This window comes from Gymnodraco acuticeps, unplaced genomic scaffold, assembly GCF_902827175.1.
Source record: "Gymnodraco acuticeps unplaced genomic scaffold, fGymAcu1.1, whole genome shotgun sequence".
Lineage (NCBI taxonomy): Eukaryota > Metazoa > Chordata > Actinopteri > Perciformes > Bathydraconidae > Gymnodraco > Gymnodraco acuticeps.
This window is the reverse complement of record NW_022989982.1, coordinates 176,341-187,801: the sequence shown is the minus strand read 5'-3', so window position 1 is coordinate 187,801 and position 11,461 is coordinate 176,341. Positions and strand designations below refer to the sequence as shown.

At 44.5% G+C, this 11,461-nt stretch overlaps 1 protein-coding gene across 1 annotated transcript; it reads left to right on the top strand.

Annotated features, from left to right (window-relative positions):
* Nucleotides 1-1,778: 1,778 nt before the first annotated feature.
* amer2 (APC membrane recruitment protein 2) lies at nucleotides 1,779-6,516 on the top strand. Its single transcript, XM_034211934.1, has one exon. The coding sequence runs from the start codon at nucleotides 1,949-1,951 to the stop codon at nucleotides 3,992-3,994; it is 2,046 nt and encodes a 681-aa protein (XP_034067825.1). The 5' UTR covers nucleotides 1,779-1,948; the 3' UTR covers nucleotides 3,995-6,516.
* The last annotated feature ends 4,945 nt before the right edge of the window (nucleotides 6,517-11,461 follow it).

The following is an 11,461-nucleotide window of genomic DNA, read 5'->3' as shown; positions in this document are numbered from 1 at the left end:
CATCTGCTGCTCAGAGTCAAGTCCATCCAATAGCTGACCTGCTAGCATGACTGTAGGGCATTCTGATGCACCTGCACTCTGGCAGACAGGCCGAGTGACTGACTTGTTGGCTAAGCGGACAGATTATCGTTCTTATATGGGGAAAGTGTAAGGAAGATATGCTTCAGCGCTTCACTCTGGGGAAGCCCTCAAAATGTGTCTGTGTGGGTGTGAAGATGTCTGTGGATCCGTGGGTGTGTGTTGCCTTTGGCGAATGAATGCAGACATTGTTTGATTGCAATGGGCTGGAAGAGGAGAGCTTGTGCCCAAAGCAACTAAGGAGGAGGAGGAGAGAGAAGGAGCAGGGGAGGGGAGGAAGGAGAGGCCGTTTGTAAGTGGGTCGGGGTATCAGGGAGATTCATGGGGGGTTGGGAGGATAGAATAGGCAGTAAAAAGAGCACTCAGAGTGGAAAACTCTCAGCAAAAAGAGGGGAACTCTAGTGAATCCACTACAGGCGAGGAGGAAATATTTAGGAAGACATACATCCATAAAAGTGGAGATGGAGAGCTGCTATAAATCAATGTTGTATTGTTCAGCGCACTATAATACCCCAATGAGTGTTTGCACATTTGCAGAATCATTTGGTTCATCGACGTCATACTGAAAGAACATTTATTATATATTAAGCCATGCATATTTAAGAAGAACATTATCAGCAAGGCAACACGTTAAGGCTATCCACTGCTTTTTCCTCCAGTTAGTAAACAGTTAACTGCTATAGATGCCCACAGACAGTCTGCTGGTTGCCAATAGACGCTAACAGTATAGCTAATGTTAAAAGAAGGAGGATTGTATGTTAATTGCATGAGTGGCTACAAACAATTGGACACACACACAGGAATATAGGATGACAGTTCGATGTGTTGTCATAGCTCTCATGCAGACACCTGTTCCTCTGTGTCCATATGGAAGAGAGCTCACAGCCATATGGCCTATAAGTCTGGCCCAAACTGTACTATGTCTGAGCTGTGTGTGTGTGTGTAAATTAAGTAATGCTTATAAATGCATAATTTTAAGCTAGTGTTTGCACGTAGCTTTGACATGACTTACCTCACAGGATGTTACAGCAAATCTACTAGGAAATTATTTAAAATAGTCATGTGCAAAACTTGTTAGAGTACTGGTAGTCATCTGAAGTTTTCCACTTTCATGACCCATTTTCCACGGACATGTAAGCAACATTAAATCCAAACTAATATGCAAGGAGTATTTTTAATTAGCCATTCCATTACGTCTTATGATCCATTGCAAAAGCTCTCTAAGAAACATATTGAGCTCAGGTCTAATCCTTCATAATTCATCAGTGGATGTGTTATTTTGCTTACATACCCAACACACTGAGATGTACAAACACACACACACACACACACACACACACACACACACACACACACACACACACACACACACACACACACACACACACACACACACACGCGCACAGGGATGTTGCACGTGTGGCTTGTAAACTGATTAGTAGTGCAAGGATAAGAGCAAACAGTGCATTGGTGACAGGGAAGGTAGATGAAGAGAGGAGGAAGAGGATGGGGGAGGGTGTGGAGGACAGACACTGGCGCCCCGCCAACGTTGACGAAAGCTGCTTAGCCCACCCAGTTGCCATGGTTACAGTAAGGAGCAGGTCCTAGCGTGTGTGTGTGTGTGTGACTGAGAGAGAGAGAGAGAGGGAAGGGGAGGGGAGGAGAGAGAGGAGGGGAGGCAGGCATTGAGAGAAAACCAGCAGGCAGGCGTTAGAGCAAGTCAGAGTGGGAGTGAAAGAGCACCAGACAGCAGGGTCGAGAGAAAGAGTGAGAGAGAGGTTGAGTGTATGTGTGGACAGAGAGAGAGGACAGAGAGGCAGCTAGAGAGCTTGAGGCTAACGATAGAGTGGGAGCGATAGAGTGCTAGATAATGGAGCTGCAGTCGGAGTGTGTGGAGCCTCCTGTGGCCCCTCAGTGTGACCCCCAGCCCACAGGGAAGATCAACAAAGCTGCCTTCAAACTCTTCGGGAAGAGGCGCACCGGCTCTGGGATGGCCAGCTTCTTCTCCTTCAGGAACAAAGGGGCTACCAACATCGGGAACAACGGGAACTCTGACAATGGGAATTCTTTGAATGGAAACGAGTCAGCGGCGTCGGTGGAGCTCGTTAGGAGCAGAACGCTCGATGGACTAACGAGCTCTAACAACGATGCTGATGGACAGAGAGGGGAGGGGCTTGCTATCATAGAGGCAGGGCCGGTGAGGTCACTCAGCAAATCGCTAAGTTTCTTCTCTTTACTCCGACGAGGGAGTTTTAGGTCGAGTGAAAATGGAGGGACGGGGATTTCCAGAAGAGGGAGGGGCCTAAAGGGCTTTTTTAGCAGCATGCGATGGAGACGTAAGGACAAAACAAATGATGGCGAGGGGGAAGTGGTTGAACGGAAGCTGGAGAAGGATGGGGATGTTGCCGACTCTGAAAAGGTAACGGATATTACGCTCACCCTTGAACCCCCTCCTCATCACCAAGTGGATTGTGGGGATGCACGGGCATCACCCAACCCAGAGACTCCCACTACTAGTGTTAATATGACACCCCCACACTGTGTTGCCATGCCAGGGCCATCTGGTGAGCCAGACTCCCCCTTTCCTTACACACCCACTGACTCGCCGCTGCACCCCCCTATCCAAATAGCCAAAGCATCAATTTCCAGCCTCACCCCTTCACTCGCTACACCCCCTTTGGATTGTTGCAGCACGGGTGACCCCCCCTCAGAACCTTCAGTGGACCGCCTCTGCTCTCTCCTCTTCACTGACGTCACGTCCCTCAAGAGCTTTGACTCTCTGACAGGCTGTGGTGACATTATTGCTGATGCTGAGGAAGAGGGGCCAGCGGGTAATGGGGGCAGTGGCACCAGCAGCAGCAGCAGCGGAGGGGGGAGTGTGGGACCAAGTGTTGGGAGAACTGTTGGTATCACCAGTGTCCCGTCTCGTAGCTCCCCAACCAAACCCCCTTTACCTTCGCAGCGGATCCAACACATGTTCTCTGTTTCTGCGTGCTCAGTGCCTTCTTCCCTCCCCGCACGGGCCCGGGCGCCCCCCCCACCTCAGCAGCACCCAGCCGGCAGCGGTGTGGTGGCCTACATGGGCGGGGGGGAAGAAATGGCAAGTCCAGAAGGAGTGGATGATGCCGACATGCAGGGGCTCTGGCACATGCTTCCCTCCATAGGTGACAACTCCCCCGCTTTGCCCCGATCACACCAACCTTCCTCCTCCACCCCCACTTCCACGTATCCCCCCCGTGCCCCCTCCAGCTGTCACCTCCCCTCAGCCCACAGGAGCACAGACAGAAAGATCCCCCAGGTGAAGGCACTGGGCCTCAGTAAGATTCCAGTAGGGGGTGCAGCAGGAGGCCGGGCAGCTAAACCCCCTCTCCCTCACACACATGGCCGTCTACCCACATCGCCCGGTGAAAAAGAGCCTCTTAGTGATGAGGGTTACTGGGACACACCCTCAGCGACGCCCACAGCCACACCTGATGAGAGCGGGCTGCAGCGGAACCAGAGGATTGCTCTGTTACGCGACAGTTGCTCTGGGGACCACCTGTACGACTTCTACAATGACCCTGAAGAGGAAGGAGAGGATGAAGATCAAAACAGTACTCCCTCTCCATCCACGGAATACAAACTGAGCCCCAGCTCACCAACATCCCCTCCTTCATCCTCCTCCTCTTCCTCTTTCCAATCAATGAAAGGCAGCACCAGCCTTCCTCGGGAATCCAAGATCCCAGTGAGCAGCAGACAGACCCCGCCTCCCCACTCAGTAAGCCAGTCAGCCCTCTCGTCTGTTCTAGAGGCTGAATCCCCTCCACCAAAGACCCAGGCCCCTCCGGCTCGCACCAGGATCCCTGTATCCAAGGTGCCCGTCCGTCGTTCTGGAAACAAACCTGGCAACACAAAGGGAGCCGCCAACAAGAAGTAGCTCTTGTGGAATGGGTGCTTTCTCACCTACTAACTTGATGACCTGAGTGTACATCACTTCTGTGCTGTTTATGCAGAGCCAAAGGTTTCCCCAGACCAAGACAAATGTTGAGCTGTAGAGTTAACAGCCTGTAAATTCCTCTCAAATCTTGAAAGCTCTCATTCTTTATGTGTTTTAGCTTATGACGGGTTAGGAGAGAATAACTGGTTTTGTTCCCTTGAGAAAGTCACGAGGAGACTCCAAAAAGCTGGGTTAACACTTCACAGCCCTCACTGGAACTTTGGAGGTTGACTCTTGACAATCCTGGTCTCGCAAAAGACACACATGCCTTGTAACTTCCTGGAAAAAAATCCTGACCTGCTGAAAGTTCAACTGCACACTGCAAAACGAAAAGAAAATAAGCAGAGCACCTTTTATCTTTTACATTTTATTATGGAATTCCACATGGCATAGTTGCTCATATGGAACTAATCAAATCAAAGTTTTTCCTGAGTTTGTCATCTTGTCTAATCTGTAACAAATTACCTCCTAATCCTTTGATATTAGAACCAAAGTTAAAAAAATACCCTAGTCTGCATTTCACAGCCTCTGATAGTCTTGGACAGACTGAACAATATCCATGGGCTGGAATAACCCAGACATTTTTGTTTTGCTGCTTTGTTTTTTACTTTTCGGAGATCTTTTTGAGATCTGGTTTTATTAATTACCTACTTTGTAGCTACAAAACCCAATTTGTTTAACATGCCCTGCAGAAGGCCACATGATATCCTGTGTTTTTTGGAATGGGAGACCTCCTCAGTTTTGACTTGTATTTTTGTTATTATTATTGTGGATGGACTAAGTCTTGCATCTGGATCTCACTTACACCCTCAATCTCTGGGATTTACAACTGTTGATTTACTTAAGGAAACTTGTAACACTATCGCAATACTCGACCTGGAGGAATCCATTGCACTGATGGTTCAACAGACACATACACACACACATGTTATATCCCTCTCCGCATGCAGTGCCCCACAAGGCACAAAGGTCAGGGAACATCATCTAACACTGAAGGACCGTACACACACTGTTCAACCTTGGCACTGTATTTGTAGCTACACTGGATGACTTTCTTCTCTAAGGACACATGCAAAAACAACCAGTTGTTTTTCTTCGTAGTTTCGTCACTTGATTTCATATTCTTTTTATAGGTTTCTCCTAAAAGTCATACTGCTCAGATCTAAAACTGTAGCAGCTTCTTAATGCTCTGCTTTCTCTTCTAACACACTGTACAGGATGATGAGAGTGGGTTACAGGAAGAAATACTTTCTGTCAGCCAGTTTCAGGGAGACAGAATATGTCTGCAAGCTTTTTATTTAAAATAGACTGTTTCCTGTATGAAAACACAAGTAAAGGAAAAAACATTTGAGTCAGGTTCAGAGTCCTTCACCCATCCTCTCCTAGCTGTTCTACTAACGCAGCTGTGTGTGAATGTAGCTTGACATCATTGTAGATCATTGGTCAGCATATATTTTCCTCTGTTGGACTGTGTTCCTCTTTGCCCCTCTTTTGTGGGGGCAAGACAAATGGTGAAGTTTTCTAAGACCCCCGTGCTCGGAAAAATGAAGACAAACCACCGCGTGTTGAGCCTTGCAAAGCGCCACTTGTTTTAAGAATGAGGGGGTGTTTTGCTGTGCTAAAAGGCCTTTGTCAGTGATTCAGTGAGACAAGTTACAGGGGGCAGAGTGTTCCCTACCCTTCAGTTAAAGAGAGGGGTTTTTGTAGGGCAAGACATTCGAGATCATGCAAGTTTCTCTACTGCTAACCACAACGGTACCAATGACACTTGAGGGTTATTCTAGTTCATGATAGCTTTCCATCTCAGTAGGGATGTGTTGATTGATCCACAACACTGCTCCAGGTTCAGATATCGTTCATCCTCCTGCTGGTGTAGTGCAGTATGAGGTCATGAGGTAACATGATCTGCAGTAAGTGTGTTTCCCCGCCGTTAAAAAGGGCAGACTAAAGGTTATCTGTGGAGCAGAGAAAGACCATGTCAGTTCATATTTACCCTGCTTATTATTTGTTATTTGCTATTTGTATTAAGTATGCAATCACTTTAATTCTCCATTCTTCAGATTGACAACATAATGGAAATAGGGAATCAATGTAATGGGCAATTAAACTTAATGCCACTGTCACCAATCCATTTATATTAATGTTTTTTCAATTAAAGACATAGGAGGGAGCTATGAACTAAGGGACTTGCATCATAGGTTAAAAATGTTGTTTTGCCAACACTTAAGTATCACAATGCAAACTGACAATGACATTTACCACACAGGCTGCCATATTGCTTATTCCTTGAATTGTTCCCATTTGATTCTTTTCTTTCTGATTAAACATGTTATCCTTTATGTTGTCATTCGCTGCGATAAAAAACACATTATGTTTTCCTTCTTTTTGTTACCGTCTGTCTGTACACAGTGCGAAATCTTTCCACTTTTCTTATTTAATGAATAAAACTGTTTGCGCTGATAGACGAGCTTCTGCCTCTTTCTGACCACATTTACACAATAATCCATACACTTGTCAGAGGCTTTGTATAATTAGAGCAAAACCAGATAGAGATCTACCCCGATCCTCCATCTCTCCTCCCCCCACACCCCGGTGGTTTAAATCCCCACAGAGTAGCTTGGGCGGGAGAAAGGGTGAGAAACAGACGCTTTTGTTGTGCAGTGTGTGCCATTTTTTGTTGTGGCGTCACACTCGGAGAGAGGGGCTGCTTGGCTTGGGAGTTATACGTTATCGATACACTTTATTGATTTGCTGAGATGAAAGCCTGATGGATGTGTCATTGTCTGTAGTGGGAAAAGATGTATAGGACAAAGACAGACAGCTAATATGATGACAAAGACAGGCAGCTGATGCATGGTGGAACTCTTTGCACCTGTGAGTCCTGAATATAAATGAAGGGGGGGGGGGGGGGATCTCATTGTTTTGAGGAATACACATATTGCTAAAATAAGCATATGTTATTGTGGTTTGGGTGCCCATGCATTTGTAGTGGGAGGAGAATTTGGTGCAGTGCGAATCCCCTTTGTAATGGTGCTGCAAACCCCCCCTCCCTCTCAATACAGCTCTCTCTCTCAGTTTCTGCACGCTGAGGCTGATGTAAAAGCCTTACGTAAGACCATAACACTCACTTGTTCCAGCCCACAAGATGAAAGCTATGTTGCTGACAGTGAGAATGGTGTGTGCTGGTGTGTGTGTGTGCGTGTGTGTGTCAGCTGATCTCATCACTAATCTCCTGCTGCTGCTGGATGTGGACGTCATCATCATTGTGAGCCATGTTCGTGTCGGCCTGTGCATGTTTGTCTGGGTACATACATCTAAGGGGAGGATCAAGAAAAAAAAAACCTGTTATACAAGACACTGGAAAGACAGAACAAGGGAGGGAGTGAGAAAGAAATGCGGGGGAAAGTGGGAGAACAAGATTTATAATGCGAGTTGTGTGAGGGTTTGTCTGGCCTTAGTGGTTTTATATAAATCTTTTATCTAGCTGGCAAATATATATTTTGATGAAAAGCGCCCACAATTGGCAACAACAGCATGATGGTATGTAAAATGCAGTGTAATAGCAACACATGTAATAGCAACACACTCATATATCAGCTACCTGACTCAGTAATGTCAGTTACAGCAATTGTTTGTTTGCTAACATTAGCAAGTATGTGCTAACATTAGCTAGCGTTGGCTAACCAGAGCAGAAAGCTGAAATGGAAAAAGGGTGAATTTATGCTTACCGTATAAGTTTAACTTTTTATTTTTAAAGACTAGGAATGTGCTGTTTCTTCTTAAAGTTCACCCAGTCTCACGGCATTTCGTGTTTAGTCACAACATTTATTTAATCTATTGATTCTTGTTCACCAACACGATTTTCGCATTTTTTTCGTGTCACACAGAACGATTTTAAAAGTAATGTATTTCCATTGGTAGCCTAGTATGTTTCGTGCCTGCACCACGTCGTTTTGTACGGTCGAGTCTTGGATGACCGGAAACTGTGTGGTTCATAAAAACATTTTCTTACTCAATATCTTACCCTAAACCTAACCCTTTTATTTTAAGTTGTATAATGTCGGAGTTTTTTTTGCCGTCCGCGAGGAAAAGAAATGGGGCAAAGAGCCTCAGAATACTGAAATCTGTGTTTTCTTTTTTTCCTTCTAATTTGTTATTATTTGGTGCAGGCACGAAACATACTACCAGTATAAATACATTGCTTCTAAAATCGTTCTGTGTCAGAATATTGAAATCTGTATTTTTTTAAATCTCTTTTTCCTTCGAATTTGTTATTATTTACATTGCTTTGAAATCGTTCTGTGTGACACGAAAAAAATGGGGAAATCGTGTTGGTGAACATGAATCAACAGATTAATTTCGTGACCGTGCCGTGAGACTGTGTTGTAAAGTTACAGTCCCATCCTGTCATTATTTTGTCATTACTGTTCTTATTATATATGTATTATAATTGTGCTTCTTACCTAAAATCATTAGTCAAAAATAATATCCCCCTGACGTTCAACAAGCTTTGTATTTCTTTAAATGTAACCCATATCCTTTTATACACCCTTTGAAATACAGACGTAAAATCATACTCATATATAAGCAAACACAAGATATCATTACATTGTACAACTATTTATTCTTTCCTTTTCTCTTCCTTGAAACCAACTCCTACAAGTGGCGCCTACATACACACCCAACTACGCACACACCTAACATCTAATCTAATCAAATATTTACTTTTTCTTTTTATTCATTTGTCCTATTTGAATTGTATTGTCATCAAGTTATGTCTCTATTCATTCAGTGAATAAAGAAAGAAAGAACAAATAAAGAGTTACAAAGGCTTTAGTGTGCGAGGTTTGTATGAGTGATTATACATGTAGTTAATATGGAAAACGTCATCCTATTTTGCTCTGTTTACCTTTACAGTATTTATTTTATCCACTGTCTTTGGGTGTCTTAAAAGGCACACAAATCAAATCAAGTTTTATTTATATAGCACATTTATAAACGATTTTTGGTCAAGCCAAAGTGCTGTACATATAATAAAATTAGCCTACAGTAGAGACACTTTACAGCAAATACAATAGCACAGATTGTTCAGAATATCAGTATGAGAAAAACGACACCCTCTGTCCTTAGACCCTCACATCGTACAAGGAAAAACTTCCAGAGAAAACCCCACAGTTTAAAGGGAAAAAATGGGAGAAACCTCAGGGAGAGCAACAGAGGAGGGATCCCTCTCCCAGGACGGACAGACGTGCAATAGATGCCGTGTGTAAATCGAAGAGATAATACATTTTACAGCATATAGACCGAATGTTAGGAAATGCATGTGTCTGTAATAAGAAGACGAATCCACGAGGATGTCAGCTACAATCCTGTGGAAGCCATCAGGGAAGCAGCATGACGAGACCCAAGGCAGGACCGCAGAGACAGGTTCAGCCACGACCCGAAGTCCACGACTTAATCCAGAACTCGGGATAGAGGATCCAAGACACAGGACTACAGCAAGAGGATCAGCCTCGACTCCGGATCCCGGCGTAGATACAAAACAAGAAAAAATATGTGGCTGGGTTAATCGGAACAAGAGAATACACAGACACAGACGGAGGGAAAAGGTCATTGGATAAAAGTTATTCTTGATAACCCTCTAGAAAGATCTCATGAACTTCCCCACTCAATCTATCAAGACCCGAGCAGTTCTGTTAGAAGTCCAAGGTAAAGGCACAGGCCGGCGCATACCGCTCATGGAATCCCTCACCATATGAACTCTGACCCCTCAAGTATACAAGTGAAGAGACACCATGTGTCAGCTCCTTTTTAGAATAGTATTTATTTTCTTCTCAGAGAAAGAAGGGTATGAAAAGAACAGCCAGAAACAGAGGAAGAGAGGCACAACGTGACTACGTAAATGCACTCTCCTAAATATTAAACGAGTAAGAGGTGAAGAAACACAAAGCCAGAAATTGAAATGAAAAGGCACCATCATGCTAGTGAAGAGGGACAACAGTGAAAAGGCCCAACATATCCAACGTACTAGCACTCTCCAAAGAGACAGAAAGTCAAAGTATACGCCGAGAGGCACAACGTGACTACGTAAATGCACTCTCCTGTATAAATGTGTTCAAGGGAAAGGGGGTGAAAAACTAAACTAATCAAAAGAAGGAAGTAGAGAGGCCTAAATGCCCTCTCCTAGATTCAGTTAAAGGAAAGAACTGGGGAACAAACAAGTACAGGAGGAAAGGCCCAACGAGTCAACGTCAACACACTCTCCTAGAATAGTTCAAGGTAAACGGGGTAGGAAGAATATAGTAAGAAACAGAGCTGAAAAGGCGTCCAAGAACGCTTTCCCTCTAGTCCAGGGTGAAAATGTAGGATAAGAACACAAATATTATTCTTTAAATGTAACTTTATTTAGCTACTCAGTACAGTTTAGCAGTAGACATTGATTTATAGTATACAAGATTACTGACATAACAAAAGAATGACATCATGAAGGGTTTCCTTGCCATGACAAGTGTGTGTGTGTGTGTGTGTGTGTGTGTGTGTGTGTGTGTGTGTGTGTGTGTGTGTGTGTGTGTGTGTGTGTGTGTGTGTGTGTGTTGTGTGTGTGTGTGTGTGTGTGTGTGTGTGTGTGGTGTGTGTGTGTGTGTGTGTGTGTGTGTGTGTGTGTGTGTGTGTGTGTGTGTGTGTGTGTGTGTGTGTGTGTGTGTGTGTGTGTGTGTGTGTGTGTGTGTGTGTGTGTGTGTGTGTGTTTGTGTGCGTGTGTGTGTATGTATGTGTGTGTGTGCTGTACCCCACATTTCTCACGGCAGTCTCTCTACAGTCGTTCCCATAGTAACACCACTAGGTCAACCAATGAAAAGAGGGGGCTGGGCAGGAAGGAGGATGGGTGAGTGTTTGGGGGGTTGCTGATACAGTGTGTGTGAGACATGATTGAAGTTGAACTGGTGCAGTAAAACATGTATACAGAAAAACACACACACTAACCTACGTGTTAAAACCATAGGTTAAAACCCACATATACTGTACTCAGAGACATGCATTAATTTAGCACAACCTTTAATGAACCACCACCAGAAGCGAGGAGAAATGCAGTGATTGAGATTTAATCATCGATACAGTGCTCTGACCTTTGGCACACATCCTTAACAGGTTAATTTCTCATGGAAAAGTTCACCTCTGCATCGTCATGGGAAGCCCCTCATCCTCTATCTGATACCACAGTTCCTCTCGGGGCAATGTTGTGCAATGCTTTCACTTATAAAGAATTCATCAACAGGGCGGATCTGTTTGGCACACATGTCATACATGCATTAAGGTGTGACGCTGCATTACAGTCAAACATGTACAACTCATTTTTGACCTTTTGAGCACCAAAAATAACAATTTGATTATGAGTAACAAGACGAATGA

Excerpts from the sequence above, each read along its gene's own strand:
- amer2 (XM_034211934.1), top strand. The coding sequence starts at position 1,949 with ATGGAGCTGCAGTCGGAGTGTGTGGAGCCTCCTGTGGCCCCTCAGTGT.